Raw genomic sequence first — 15,780 nt, 5'->3', positions numbered from 1 at the left:
TTCCTATTTTGAGCGCGAGCCTATCCCTGCATCCCATCCCAGGCCTGTCTGTCTTGCAGGCGGCAGACCCTGGAAACCTGGGGTCTCTGACTTCAAGATAGTTGCCAGGCAGTTTTGCTGCAGGGTTGTGAAGATTGAATTGCTTTTACAGACTGTTTGGATTTCAACAAATTGACTTTCACTTATGGAAAATGCCCCGTTGGAGGATTTTCAGCCTATTCTATTAATACTGCAAGGGAAAATTACAAACTGAAACAAAAGGAAGTGTTTTAACTCTCTGACGAGCAAAATCTTCATGAAAGCATTTGATTTCATGACAGCATTTCTGCACAGGTTTTCCTTAAGATACACACACACCAGCAGAAAACGTGGCCCACTGGCTTTCATGAGCTGTTGTGAAAATATTTTCAGATGACTAAAAATTGTAGAAGCAAAATTGATTTAGCCTAGCCTGACTCCTTGCTACATTTTTACTCCGCCTCTATGACCTTAAACTGCATCTGACTTCCCGGAGAATTAATGCTTGACTGAGGAAAAATTGAGTGAATACCTCAGTATTTGGTATGTTTATAGCATACCTTAATATAATGCCTAGCTCTTTGTTAGGCGGACGATGAATAGCTTGGAGAATGGGTTATTAATGACTTTGCATTTTGTTTTGCCCCCCGGTTGACCAAGACAGATAGAGATTAAGAGAGCGCAAGCTGTAATAAAACATCAGGTTAACAGAATTCCTCTCGTGAAACTAAAACCGGGGTAGCAGAGAAGTGGGGGTAAGACCTGAGAGCTGTCAGCCACCCTCCCTTTACTGAGATCTCGCACACAGCCCCTGCAGTGCTCTGATGGAGCATCGGAGCTGATTCTGGAAGACTTAAATCCTCCTGGGGGCACGCTGAGCTGGCGTTGCTCATCCCCAGCTGGGGCTATGAGGAAACAGGCATAGAGGGGAAGGGGACTCTGGGTTACCCCGCATCTTTCTGATGTTGCGGCTACCCAATAGCATTTTGATTTTCTGAACTACCTGGGGACACCTGATGTGTTATGGATCATTGGGAGTCAATTGAGTGAGATCAATAGAAGAAGGAGTCCTGCTGGCAATGACCAGGAGCGGGGTGGTGGCGGCTGGTGGGGGCTCAGAGGCTGGATTGCACTGTAGGGTGTTGCAAGCATGTGCGGTGCCTTCCATCACGCGGTGTGGTGGTTGTTAGCAATCATAGTGTTGTTTACATGGTGCCTGAAGGGTGCTAGGTGCAACGAATGTAACATCCTGGAGACCTCAAGGGGAATCCACTGGAGAGAGAAGTGCTGGGGAGGGGGGAGGGAGAGAGAGAGAGAAGGAGAGGGAAAGAGAAACAAGCCAGAAGCCACAAAAATGACATACAAAAAAAAAATTGTTTTTATTTCTCATGTGCACAAAAAGAGAAAAGAAAAGAGTCAAACAGAACTGAAGCGATGAGGAAAAGCCAAGAGTGGCTGCAGCAGCCTAGAATGGATATGACCCTGCACCTGGCACTGGCCCCCTCCCCTCCACGGTCTCATGTCTAGCTTAGCCTGGAGAGCGTCAGCAGAGCTGCTTATGGTTGGATTTGTCGTCACTTCTGTAATTGTCATTGTTTGGTCCCTCCTTCCTGCTTTGCAAGTTTGCCACCGTCCTGGGCCCAGCCAAGGAGCACACTGTGGTATTTGTGGGGTCCCTCAGAAGCCCTTATTCTGTCAGTGCCAAAGGGGGCAGCTATGATTCTTATTTCTTTTCCCAGAGGGGTGCTTTTCCTTAGGGACAGAAGGGTGGGTTTTTTCCAACAGTTCAGCAAACCAAAAATTCCTTCAGGAAAACGTTCATGTGCATATACAATTATATACTCAAGAGGAGAAAGAGGTGCAGGGGTTTTTGTTTTCCTTTTGTTGTTTGTTTAACATCCTCACATTCATGTTGTAATTAATTCTGAAGTCTTACTCTGAATTTGAATCATCGCTACCGAGGAGTCAGAAAGCATGCAGACTTCTCCCTGTTTCCACAGCAGGGCTCATTGCCACCAACCCTCCCCAACAGATTTACAGGTCACAAGGGTGTCAGCTTTAATGCATCCACCCTGCGCGAACCTCCCTCCTTCTCACCCCACATCCCATTGGGCCAAAAGGACGTGGGAGCTTCAGAGAACAGGACTTGGAAGTGCTGCCCAGTTTTAGATGCCATGGTCCCTGTTGCTTCCAGCGAAGCATGGCATTTGAGATCTCGCGAGATTCCTCCCCCGTGAAAAAATGGTGACAGAAGGAGATCCAGTCACACAACGTTTCTGCTTGGTCTGTTAGATAAAGCAAATGTAGCAGCAGAACTAAGAATGATAGGAGAAGAAAGAAGTGAAGGGAGAGCTAAGGAAGAAGAAGAAAGAAACGAAGAATGGTTTGTGAGAAAAAGGAAGAGAGAGAAATGTAATGGAAACATTCATTATTATTCAGAATAATACTTAACAGTTTGATAGAATTTTCTTTCCAGGATCTCAAAGCACTGAGCCGGTGCTAATTAATTCAGCTGCGCAATCCCCCTGCGAACTAGGAACCATTGTTATCCCCATTTTACAGAACGTTGGAATTGAGGCATGGGGGGAAATTGGACTTGACAAAGATTCTCTAGAGCCACGAGGAGAATTGGGGAATTTGAGTTCCCAGATGCCTGCTCTCATATCAGTAATGCTGTTCCCTCTCTGGATAGAAAAGTGCATTGGGAATGAAAAATAATAAAAAGAGAGAGAGAGAAATGGAATGGAAGGAGGGTGTGAGAAAGAAATGGGAGAAAGGGGAGAGACAGCAGAATGGAGGAGAGAGAGATGAGTCATAGACTTCACTGGATTTTGCATAGTGATTTCTTCCTCCAATTCTTTTTCATTTTTTCCTGTACAACTTTTTAAAGAAAAATGAAAAAAAAAAAAAAAATCCACCTATAACAAAGCAACTGTTGGCCTGTTGGGGAAGGGGTCCTTCCAAGGTTTGGCTGTTCCCTCAGGTTCTGGATTTGTGCTGTGCTTTATTGAACACATCGTTTTGTTTTCAGTGAGCACAACGAGACTTGCACAGTACAGACAGCGTGTTCCTTATCTACAGGATGAGACGAGGCTGTTTTAATAACTACCATGATGAAGATGGAGATGAACTTATATACAAGAGGAATTGCCTTCACATTACACACATTATCTTCCTACAAAGCAGCAATTGTTTTTGCAAATAACATAATATTAAATAATTGGTAGAATTTTTGCGTTTCCTGCATAGTCCAGTCTAATGGAATCTATATGAATATTGATGGTTTTCTTCTGCATAATATCACCACATAATTCCCCATGTCAGCTACTAGACTTTAGCTATAATACTGCTTTACAATGCATCCACCGACTGTAAATCAAAACAACCAACACAAGAAACTCTTTGGCAAATGTAGTTCAGTACATTCGCATGGGGGTCTACAGATGGTGGTGGAAGAGGATTAGACTGCCCAGTCCTTTGCATAATTCTGCTTTCCTTTTAATTCTCCTGGTCAAACTACATGCCGTACTTATGAACTTTCCAGACCAATCCAATGCCTGGTGGAAATCCTCTTTTATCAGTGGAGTAACACCAACAATGGATTTGGCCCTCTGAGGGTCAAATCAAGCCAGCCATGAGTGAGCCAACCAAATCTTGCTTTCATACCCTAGCTCGTCTCTCAAGTTTAGTGAAACACCATTATAGAAATAAGCATTTCTGAGCTGCTAGCTTCTCTTGAGGTGGCCCCTGGGCTGCAGGTTGCCAAGTGTGAGGTGTGACAGTCTCCTTTTCTCTAGCCTCCTCAGGAGGTTCTCCTCGCTGGACATGGGATTTACTGCCTCTGCTCCGCCCACCTGCTGAGTGAAACCGGGTGGTGCACAAGCAGAGCAAAGGCTGTACTGAGAGACTAAAAGGGAGACTTTACTAACGGGGTCCAGCATCTATCTGGTGTCTGTGGAGGAAAACAGAAGGAGTGGTAAAAGTTAATTTTTAGAAATTACTCAGAATTTTCTTGTTACATAGAATAAGATGAGATAACGGGCCAAATTCTGGTCTCGGTGACAGTGTAACAACTCTGCTATTTGCAGCAGGTTACTCAGAGGTAAGACATGCAGAATGACACTTTTAATAGATCAGGAGTAACCTCTTTGATTTTATTCCGTACAGGAACAGATTTTAGCTCTATATCTTCTATGTAAACATTCCCCCCCCCCCCCCCCCCCCGATACCCTTATCATTTGGGCATCCCGTTAAAGAAGACACAGACCTATAATCAGCTAGAGCCATGCAAGGGCTAAAAGTGTTAGGTGAAAGGGGCCTTTGGGATCAACACAGCTGTTTACTGATGATGGATTTCATACATACAAGTTAAAACTTGGAGACAGAATACCGAGTCCGCAACCACATCTCCTCTGAGGCTGGGAACTTTGGATTTTATACATAATGTTGGCTGTACAGATTGCTCCACTGTTCACTTTTATGCCCTTCGGGGGTTTGATTCTCAATCCTGTCTTTGTCCATGGACAGTAGCCCACGAGTTTTATCTGAAACCTCTCTAAAACAACAAGGATCTACTTTGGCAGACTTAATGCCCTGGGGACAGGCTACAGCTGCCTTCGTGTTTTCTTTGAGTACTTTTTAGGAAGTGTCAGTGCAAGGAACAGTTTATGAGTAGTGTGCTGACGATACAGGAGTAATAAGCATTTCTATTGACAGTTAGCCTTTTGCAGAACAGTGTTTGCCAGTCACTTGGGAACCAAAAAGAGCAGAGAATCCCTAGAGAATCATCAGGTGAGCATTTGGGATAAGGGGTAGATATTAGGGTGCACAATATAGGATTGAAGATGAAAAGATGGGGCTGTATGTTGGGACTGGCTGGTAGGATGCAGGCATATGGATTTGAATGGGGCCTATAAATTAGTAGGTGTATGAGCAGATGGACTGGGAATCGAAGGGGGCCCATATAGCAAGGCTATAGTGGTTAGGAAATTAGGTGTTGGGCACAGATAATGAGGCTGTTCTCACCGGCTGCGGGGATCTGGAGAATGGGTGTTGGGCATATCTAAAATTTCGAAAGTTGGGATGCGGGTGAACTGAAGTCGTCACGGGTACAGGGGTTAAGGTAAAAGGAGCGGCGGCTAAGGGCTAGGGAACCAAGCAATAATCCCAGCCAATCCTGAATTTGTCCATCTCAGTCTCAGCTGTCCAGAGGGCAATCAGATGGGCCCACATGAAGCCCCACACTTTCCACCACGCAGCGCAGTTAGAGCGCAGCTGGGCTTGTTTTCTTTGTTTGCCAACCAGTGACATGGAAAACGTTTGTTGACTCAGAGTGCTGTTTTGTCGACTGATGTGTTTGGTAACTTTGTCAGATGTGACTTGTCCACACTGCTCCCCAGAGACAGGATTTGGGAAAGGGGGAGGAGGAGGAGGCGACGGGGGTGGAGCTGGCATCCAATCCTCTCCAATACCACCATCCCATTGTAGTGCAAAACAGAAAGGAAACAAAACCCTAGAGTGAAAGAGGAGCATCAAACGTCAGAGGAACTTGTCTGCCATTCAGGCGGCGGGGAGGGATGGGACTTGGAGTTTTATTTTTGTAGGGTTTTTTAAATATTATTTTGGTTTTTTTGTTGTTTTTGTTTGCTTGGGTTTTTTAGAAAATTGGGGATTTGTTCTTTTTTTTTTTTCCTTTTTACAGACCTTCATGACAAAGCATAAAAACACAGTTATATTTATATATCTATTTATATATTTCTTCATTTCGTCGGTTGGTTTGTAAATGTTGCTCCATCCTCCTGTCTGAGCTGATTGTGTGTCACAGAAATTGTGGGTGTATGCGTGAGGTTCCTCCCAATTCTGGCCCGCAAAGTCACCGCGCGTGAGGTGCAGCCAACTATGGGGGAAGCCACGCTGGAGAGTGGGGGCGAGGTGCACAGAGAACCCCTCGTGGGGTGCAGAGAGTTACTTGGTCCTTTTCCTCATTGCCAGATGGGCCAGGTCTCTGTGCTGCCCTCTCTGCTCTAGCCAGACTGTTCCCTCTGTCCTGGGGAACAGGGTGAGCATCACAGGTTACGCATGTTGAAGAGTCCACCACAGAAGAGCGTATCTTTGGGGAACAGTGTTTCATGAGCGGCGTTCTTCCCCGCTTCCCCCGGCCCTTACCGCTCCCAGAAGAAGGGGGTCCTGTAAGGCAATGGTTGCCAGCTGCATTGCTTCCCAGTCCCCCTCAAGTCCTGGAAGCCAAGGGGACTCGGCGTGGCTGAGCTTTGCCCAGGCGCAGTGGAGGGCTCCCGCAGGAGAAGCCGCTTGGCCGCAGGCTCTTCCCGGGTGGGGGGCGCGGTCGGGGGGGAGGGCGGGGGGGTCTCAATCGTGTGTGGTGAGCGCTTGGTCCGGCGCCTTCGCGGCAAAGAGGAAGGAACTGGGCTGTGGGGAGGAACGGAGAAGGTCTCTTCACCCTTCCCAGGGATGGAGGGAGGTGATCAGACAGGTACAATGTGGAGGCCTAAGCTGTCGCCCTGCAGTTTCATGTGGTTTCCATGGTAACTAGTGGCGGTCATAGGCAGCGGCAGCAGTGGGAGGTGCGGAGCCCCGGGATGTGGCACTATAATAATAAGGGGAACCTGAAAGTTAACACAGGAGAAGAATGGACTGGTTGAAAGGACAAACAGTAAAAAAAAATAAAATAAAGTAAAATAAAAAATAAAACAACCAAACGAAGAAAAGAAACAAAGGAGAACTGAAAAGAAAAGGAAAGGAGGAAAGAAAAGGAAAGTAACCAAAAGAACAAGAAAGTAACCAAAAGAACAAACTTGGAGACTCAGCTTTTGATAGGATTAGGGAAAGGCAATTAGCGGAAGCCAGCCAAGAGCCACATTTCAGTGGGTAGATACTACCGTGGCCTCTGGTCTGAAGCCGCTCTACAGGAAGGAGATCTTTTTGCTCCTTCTGACCATCAATAAGTTGCCGAGAGGGAAGCCCGTGAGCATTGCAGCACAAATACGCCGCACCTGATCTGCAGCCACAAGGAAAGTGTCAGGGCCAGATGTTCTGAGCATACCTGACAAAGTATAGCGGGTCACTTTTAAAATTCGGGGGGGAGAAATGAAACAAAATTACAATGGTTTATTGCTTGGGATTTTGGTCACATTTGGCATGAAAGCTCTCTAGATGCTTATTGAATGTGTGTTTTAATAGTGATTGATTATTAAGATCACATTTACTGAGGTTTAACAACATGGGAATAAAATGTGTATCTATTATCCAGTTGTTAAACCTCAGTAAATATGTAGGTAATAATCGCAGCTGATTTATTTTACATATAATAAATCTTTTCCTGTTCCCTTGTAAAGAAAAGTGTTAGCAGATATGGTCTTATGGGAGGTTTGTTCCCCTCTGAAAAAAACCTGACTGTTTCTGGGCATATTAGAGTCACTGGAGATGGATATATCCCTGCAAGAAAACTCTAGTGGCCATTATAAATTTAGTGATGCAGCCTGTCTCCCGCGCTGGATGCTGTTCCAACTGGTCCAATAGGAAGAATTTCTATTAGATTTCCAGATCCCCAGGAACCGACTGTGGGTTTAGCTTGGGAGATGAGTGAAACCTCATCTGGATTTTTAATCAGACCTTGAATGGATGCTGATTGGAGCCTGAGAGTAGCAGAGCCTGAATTTGACTTCTGATCTCATCTGGAATAAACTGTGGATGCAGGCCATGGAGAAGAAAGAGCTGAACTGGAATTCTGAACTGTCTCATGCAAGAGGAATCAGCTTCAGAACAGATACAAAACACATGTGAGGTATATACCCATCTAGACACTGGACTGGAGAGTGAAGAAAAAGGCCTCTCACCTGGCCAAATACTTGAAAGCCCTCTTCAGAAAGAAAGAAACAAACAAACAAAACAAAACAAAGAAAAGAAAACAAAGAGACAAACAGAAGGAGCGCGAGGCTGGGGGGGTGCTGTGGGAAAGAGGTACTCACTTAGTAACGCAGGGTTGCTGAACCGCCAGGCCTCGTTGTAGGTTGTGTACTGAGGGTGGCTGTAGGGGTTCCCTGAGAACTCGCTCCCTGCAACAAAGCAAGGAAGGTGTGAAACACAGTCAAGAATGAAGATTTATGTCTGCTGTTCCATCAAGTTAGTGTTCATGTTGAATCTGTATGCCGGTAGGAAAACTAGTGTATGTAGGTAGCTTCCTTGCCCAGCTGGGACTGTGCCCTTCAGGACACTGCAGTGTTTGTTCAGTGCAATGTTGCTGACCCATACAATTAAAAATCATCTCTTCAGAATCAAGAAATTAGTTTAAAATAATGAAATTCAATAATACAAATAAATAATTAAACTGGTTGATTTTTCATTGCCTTCTGACTTCTGATTCTCAGGTTGCAGTAGGATTGCATATGCAAGCTTTTTCTTCAATTAACTATCAGCTTTCTTTTAAATAAAATCTAAGGTTCTCCAGTAGTGTCACAACAGCAGGCATGGGAGATTGACGGGACAAGCTCACTGGAACCAGCAGTGCTGTTGGTGGCAATATGTATTGCTAAGTTTTCTTCTTAAGGTGCTGAGGGTGAAGAGTATCATTTGTTATTGGAAATGTTCTGAGAGTACGAGTGGGCTTAAATATAAAATAAAATGGAAAACATATGAACCGCTCTTTCTTTCTTACTCTATATGATGGTGTTAGTCAGAAAAGTGATTTGTATATGATGAACAACACCTTTATGCTTAGTGAGTGAGTTACAGAGAAAACTTGCTGAATTCCAGTTCGAGAAAATAATTTTCTAATGATTAGTGCTTTAGGTGCTATTCTGAATCTGAAAGACAAGCTGGGCTACATCTCCCTTTTTCACATTCAGTAAAATGGGACAAAACCAAAATACTTGTGGGCTTTGTGATCTAATAAGACTCTGACCCAAGATTTGAATGTTGTAGAGTCTTCTTAAATATTCAGTTTTATTGTGCATAAGGAGCTGGGTCTCCTTGTTTTATATAAGGCTGTGCAGGGCTGAGGGAATTATATTTGGTAGCTGAGGAAGCATGGTGCTGTATTCAAAATAAATAAATCTCCCCAAACTTAAAAATATATGATTCTGTTAAGTAAAAACATGCCACTATCTGATCATAACCTCAATTTAATGCAGTACCGACAGGCTGGGGACAATTAGTGCCATCTGAAAGGCATTATGCGCTGAAAAGATAGTGAAAGAAAGCGTGACTAGTAGCTGCTGGTCTGCCCTGAGGCGGGGGTGGAGTTGTGACAGCAGAAGTGTTTCGAAAGCACCTGGGGTTCCTGCTAGATACCATGGAGTAGGGAAAGAAGGCAACGCAAGACGTGCTGGATGCCTGTGATACAATTACCAAAGAAATGTCAATTAATTATACTGTAATCTCTGCAGATCTCCCCTCACCGGAGAGTTAAAGCCAAAACCACAGATTCTCAGATGGTGGAAATTAAGTCTGTTGAATTCAGGGGATTTGCACTGGTTTAAACTTGAGGAGAATTTAGGGTTTTTTAAAGATACTCAGGGTAATAACCAAAGTAGTCCGTACGAAAATGTGTATGTATCAAAAACAATCCAAAGTACTAGTCACAGTAGTTTTTAGTTTCAGCATAAAACCTCATTTTGCGTGACAGACCTTGCTAAATACTGTTTTAAGGATAATAACTCAGCATGTTTCCATATCTAGAAACATTCTGCACTGAAAATCCTGACAGCTAACTGGGAAGGAATAGGTGAAACCTGCTAAGGTGACCAAGATGCTGTGGGATAGGATACAAAGGCAAAAAGCAATGCGTAGTCCAGATTTAGCTCTACTGAAGTGACTCATCTGTGGGATATGCTGGAATGAGTTTGCCCCCCGAAGAATGAAATAAACTATCCAGATGAGAATTTCTGCTTTGATATGCCTCATATAAACATCACTTTTCTGCATGGAGAGAAGTTCTGATGTTTCAAAGCTTCTCTCTCACCCTCTTCTGAGTTGTCACCCTAAACTGTTCATAGCGTTCCTAAAGCACAGGTTAAGTAGAGGAGAAAGAGCCCCAGCTATGGAGAGCTGGGGAGGAGGGAGGGCAGCCACTGGAAACAGTGTTTATTGACGAGGAGTGAAAGCATGCATGCAGCAGGATAATGAGCTTTTGAGCTCAACTGTGACCAAGAGGAACTGAGCTATCGCCTTCCCCAATCGCTAATGAAACAAGTGTAATTTCCTCATCAGCATTGGATTCTGTTTAACGACTCCCTGCCGTTGCCATCACCAGCCCTCTGCAGGCTCTACACTGCTCTGTGTAAACCGCAGTTCCCTTCAGCGGATGCTCACTTCACCAAAACAGTTTGCAGAAACTTGATGGCCTTTCTGGGAAAGAGGAAGAATTGAGGCAGGGATCAAAGGTACTCTGTTACCTGTGCAGGAAACATCTCTCAGACGCACAGGTTAAGTGTAGCACAATTCATCCTTCTTTGAGTGACTAACCCCTGCTGTAGGTGTGTGCTCAGAGACTACTGCCTTTCATCCATGTCTGCAGCCTGGGACCTGAAGTTACAGGCAAGGACAAATGCAGGACATGTATCTTACCATGTCATCCGCATAAACCTCAGAGATATTTGCAGGCATGACTGACCACGTTGCATGGATGTACTACTACTAGAGACAAGCTCTTCTCTAGACTGTACAAGTAGAAATCTAGTGAAAGGTTGTCATGGATAGAACAGAGCAGCTTTGGTTAGCACTGGTCAAACAATCTTCTCAGAAACAGTTTTCCACTGGAAAATGCTGTCTCATCGAAATGGAAATGTTTTGCACGAGCTTGTCAGCTTCAATGGAGTTTTGGAAAGAAAAGTTCTGAAATGATTGCAAATTGAAACAAAGTATTATGTTTCAACTTTCTTGTTTTGTTTCATTTTGCCTTTCTCATCTCATTTAATTTCCTTTCAACTCTTTTATTATTTTAATAAGTCTTGACATCTAGAACATGTTGACTTTATTGAAATGTTTCATCCTGATGTTTGCAAATTGAACTATTTCAAGATTCTGACTCCTCATCCCAATGCAAGATGAAAACAAACGTCAAAAAATCAGTTTTGCATGGGGTGGAAATTCTGCTTTCTGACCAGTTCTATTTTTAGCTCTGCACCTTTCTTTAGAGAAGACAGGGCCTCTTTCTCATATTCACTCACATCTGGACAATAAGGTTTGTTTCTGTGTCAGTATGTTTCTTAAAGATACTCCCTGAGTGGTCATCTTGCTGGCTTCTTATTTCCAATATAGTTAAAGCACTGGTCCCTGATCTTTCTTGGCCTAGGGGCATGTAACAAACCATTGGCGACATCATATTTGTTTTCTCCGTTTAACCTGGGCTCTTAACAGAGGTTGCAAGCAAGCACAGAGGATCGATCTCATGAGGCCTATATTCTGTGCAATCTGTGCTCTGGGAACCTTTACTAAGAGTATTTCTTGGTATCTGTATTTAAATCCTGGCACGTTTAGTCTTCTAATACAGAAACCACGAGGCATGAAGTGAGCCTAGCAGGTGGCAGGTTCAGAACAAATAAGAGAGGTAGTTTTCACACAATATGTAGTTAAGCTACAGAACTTCTTGCCATAGGTTGCTACAGATGTTAAAGGCTTATATGGGTTCAAGAGACACTGTTTAAGTTTGTGGAGGGGAAATCTATCAAGGATGTTTAATATTAAATAGCAAGATACTAAGTCTGGCTTAGGAAGCCTCTGAGCTGCAACTTGTTGGAGGCTGGGAGATCTTTTGAGAAAGTACCAATATGTGCTTGCTCTACTCTTATACCCTTCCCCAGGCATTCACTTTTGGCCCCTGACAGAGAGTAGTGGCTGCAGAGATCTGCAGTGTGACCCATTAAAGTCAAGTCTTATGTTTCTTCCCAGGAAGCCTCTTTATCTCCAGCTTGTTGGCTTCAGTCACATTAGCAGACAGGAATAGAAGGGCTGCCAGGCTGGGTCTGACCAGTGGAGTATGACTGAAACAGCCAGAACTTGATGCTCTGTGGAAAGATGCAGTAAGTACTGCAGGATGCCCAAGTAGGCCACTGGAAAAACTTCCTCTAATTGAATGTTGACATCAGATTTAATGTAAAGATATCCATTTGACTTGAATAATCTTTTTTTCTCTGAAGTGTAACTCAACTTTTTTCTTTATCATCCTGTTCCTTTTCTTTTTGGGGGTATTTGTGTGTTTTTGGGGACACTGCTGTCTTATGGATAAGTAGCCTCCACATCAAGGAGCTGAAATAACCTGTTCTTGGATGAGTGACCCCTGTCGTTAGTGGTATTAAAATTTTTGTCCCAGTTTAGATGTTAGTATCATCCTTGTGATGAGGATGTTAAACTTACACAGCAATCACTGAACAGTTGAGAAGTTGAGAACAGTTAGAAGTTAAGAATAGCCTGTTACTTAGAAGTACCTATTCAAAGAGCCAGCTCTTTTGGTGTTATTAATCATTTCTATATGCCATGACCTTCTGTAAGTTTTGACCTATAACTGACTTAAATGTTGACAACTGAGTCTACCTACTGTTACTGGGGGCGGCGGTAATTGATTTATATTGTCTTAGTGCTTCTCTGATTCTGGACCTAAACCATCTCCCTGAAAAATTTAGTGTGGAAGGAGATGCCCTAAAATTTGCCAACTCTGAGCCACCCTAAAAGTTCAGCAAGCTGGTCAACTATACCAAGGAACTAAATTGGGCGTGAGGAGGGGACGAATCCACTATCTTTTCCTGATCTGGAGGTCATTCACATCATCTTCATAGCATAGCCTGAGATTTTGTTGTGCCTTAGGATCATAAGCGGTAGGTAGCTTGTTAGCTCTGGCATGTGACCATAGGTATTAGCCAGTACTTCATGGTATGTAAGCAGTGATTTGTCATTTACAGATGTTAAGACTTTGACCTGCAAAAATTTCCTATCAGTGATATTTTCACTGTCCTCGCTGCAGTGTATGTTCATTTAGCTAGCTGTTCCAAGATTTGGATGAGGGTTAAGTTAGGCTTTTCACTCATAAGCCCTGGCAAATAATATCGTAGTGATTTAAGAGCTTTCTGTCCTCAGCTTTCTGCTGCCTCGGTTCTGGAGTCATCCCTCCAGTAGCAGAGGTTGCAGAATGGGCTGTGTACCTGCTTATTAGCTGTCACAACTCACAACCCAGGGCAGTAACATAAACAGAAATCGGTGGCAGATGAAGTTCTGAGCTACCATGGCTGAGAAACAAAAATCCTGCCCCTTCATTTATCTACTGGGGATGACTGTCATCAGAGGAGTAGGGAATAGAGCCTGGGGAAATAAAATCTTCAACTGCCCTAGGGTAAATGGTGAAATGTTCTCCCTAAACAGTGGGAGAATCCATTTACCAAGAGAAGGTATTTCTCCAAAGACACTGGGTAGCAAAGAAACAGTTTGCCTTTGGATGTAGGATTAGGTAGATAGTGCCTCCAATCCAAGAAACTATCTTACAAACAGGAGGTGGGCAAGTAGGTGGTTGTTGAAAGTGAATAGTTAGTTTCTCATGAAATTATATTTAATCATTGCTGATTTCTTAGCTAGTTTAGGCTATGGACAGTAGGTCTCCAAAAACTGCAGGTATTAAATTACCATTGATGATATTCAGTTTGATGCCCTGGCTTTAAATAGAAGGTAAGTTGTTACCCTAAGTTAGTGGATAGCTGAATATCCTGAGCCACGAGCAGTACATAATAATCTGCACGGGTCATTGGAAAATAATTACATTAGTTAATGAATACTAAGGTTAATTAATTACCAATTAATTGCCACAGGTTATAGATATCTAGTTGCCCATAGCAGCAGTGAATCAGTTACTAGGGGGAAAGAGAGACATTACAGAAAGTGTTGTTAGCTACATTGGTTATAGGCACCTGATGATTTCTTTATGAAAAGAATAGGCCCTAATATCAGCAAAGCAATAGCAAAGCCAGCTGTGAAATCTCTTACAATGCTAGTATACCATTCAAACATATGTGCACCGTTATTGAAGTCTGGAGGCTGACTTACCAGGAACCATTCCTGCAAGAGTTGAGGTTGGGTAGCTGCCTTGTCCAGTTGGGGGAACATGGGGTGGGTAGCCAGGTAAGGTGGTGCTTGCCATATCACGACCTGGAAAGGGAAAGAATCAGGACAAGTGATCAACAGGGATAAGATCTTTCAATATTGATTTGATATCACCTTTTGTCCCACCATCACATGACTAGCAGCTTGATAGGCAAGTGCTGTGCAGCCTTCTCTTACATGAGTGCTGTCCAGTCACTGAAAATTTTGGGGGAAGGTTGTGGCACTTTTGATCTCACACTGTAAGGATGGATGTTAAAACTTAGCTTTGTGAGGCTCAGAAAAATTTGTTTTGTTTCATTGTAGATTTTGGATCTATTTTAACTAAATCAAAATGGCCCTAAGCTGCACAGAGAATGGCAGCATATTCCTTGCCAGAGGAGCTGAGGTCCTGTCTATATGCAGTGGATGCAGTTCCAAAACTGTGGTGATGTTGCTTTAGGGCATGATCAATGTGCAAGGCATTGGAAAGTGATCCGAGAGTGTTCTGTGCCTGTCTCTCTTCCCACCTCTGCCATTCACCTGCTGATGATTTTAGCCAAGTCACTTCACCTCTCTGTGCTTCTTTTTATGCTGCAAACTCTTTGGTGCAAGGGCACACTTTTAGTACATTTGCACAGTGCTTAGCATGAGATCAATACTGGTTGGACTCCTTCCAGGTGCTGGTGTAATATATATAATAATAGGATCGTGAGAATCAATTTGAGTTGCACTTCATTTTTATCACAGGTACGAGTTTTTGAAAGTCGTGATATCTTTTCTCCACCAAAGAAGTAGAGAGGGGTGTGGACTAGGTGGATGATCGTAGTTTATTTTTCATCTCTTAGGAAGTGCAGCTGGAGGCTTCTTGGTTGATGCCAGAGGCATTTCCTCATTTGGACTGGTTAGCCTGAAAATGGGCCAGCCAGAAGGGCATTTTGCTGTTAGTGCTTATTGCATTTAAATGAACTGAAATCATCTCAGAAGCTGCTGGGAGTTTCAAGCCAAAACAAAAAAAAAAAAAAAACAAACCCAACCCCAAAAAAAGGCTAAATAAATTAAGATAATCTTTCTCCCACAGCTGCTGGGAGATTTACTGCTCAACCTCCAACACTGCCTACTGAGATCTTAGCCTGTTCCAGGCATCCAGACCCTTTCACATTCCCTAGGTGAACTGTAGCTCACCAAGAGGTTTGTGCCATTTGTTGTTCCTTTGTTAGATTTTGTCTCTGCTGTCTGTTCTAACTGGAGGGCTGGAGCCTGATTCACCTTTAGAAGTAACAGGTTAAGTATGGCCCATTAACACGGCTGGAGTCACTGGAACTGTGCTGGGATATGCCAGCGAAAGAAGAGTAAGAGTTGGTTTAGCTTTGCTGGTGGCAGAATAGTAACTGATAAAGCAGGCCCTGGAACAAGCATGAACCTTGGCTGGGGAATCAGAAATAAATAACAGTTGCACAGCAAAGCAAAAACTAATCAACATGGAGCATTAACCTGAAGGGGGGAAGTTTCTGTGGGATGAGGCAGGCTAAACCAGTGTCATTGCTTTCATAGGTCTTGACTAAAGATTACTGAGGTGATCTGCTCAAGAAAAAAGAAATGCAAGTTCATTCTTTCTCCCTGAAGAGGTTCCTGATCGGTGGCTGATGTTCCTAGCTCACCTCCTGTTAGATAATGGCACAGAAC

General features: G+C 43.6%; 1 protein-coding gene across 2 annotated transcripts in view; it reads right to left on the bottom strand.

Annotated features, from left to right (window-relative positions):
• Nucleotides 1–6,500: 6,500 nt before the first annotated feature.
• Nucleotides 6,501–15,780, bottom strand: part of PAX2 (paired box 2) — a gene marked incomplete at both ends in the record, with an annotated part of 85,367 nt that continues 76,087 nt past the window's right edge. The window contains 3 exons of one of the 2 annotated variants that reach the window (XM_082308190.1): nt 6,501–6,622; nt 8,004–8,090; nt 14,062–14,163. In XM_082308190.1, coding sequence (XP_082164316.1) covers nt 6,501–6,622; nt 8,004–8,090; nt 14,062–14,163 — 311 coding nt within the window. Of the gene's footprint in view, nt 6,642–8,003; nt 8,091–14,061; nt 14,164–15,780 lie in introns of both variants that reach the window. The other variant, XM_082308191.1, reaches the window with a different exon arrangement.

This window comes from Platalea leucorodia (genome assembly GCF_965183815.1).
Source record: "Platalea leucorodia genome assembly, chromosome: 4".
Taxonomy (NCBI): domain Eukaryota; kingdom Metazoa; phylum Chordata; class Aves; order Pelecaniformes; family Threskiornithidae; genus Platalea; species Platalea leucorodia.
Note: the sequence above shows the minus strand (reverse complement) of the source record. Positions and strands in the feature narration are given on the sequence as shown.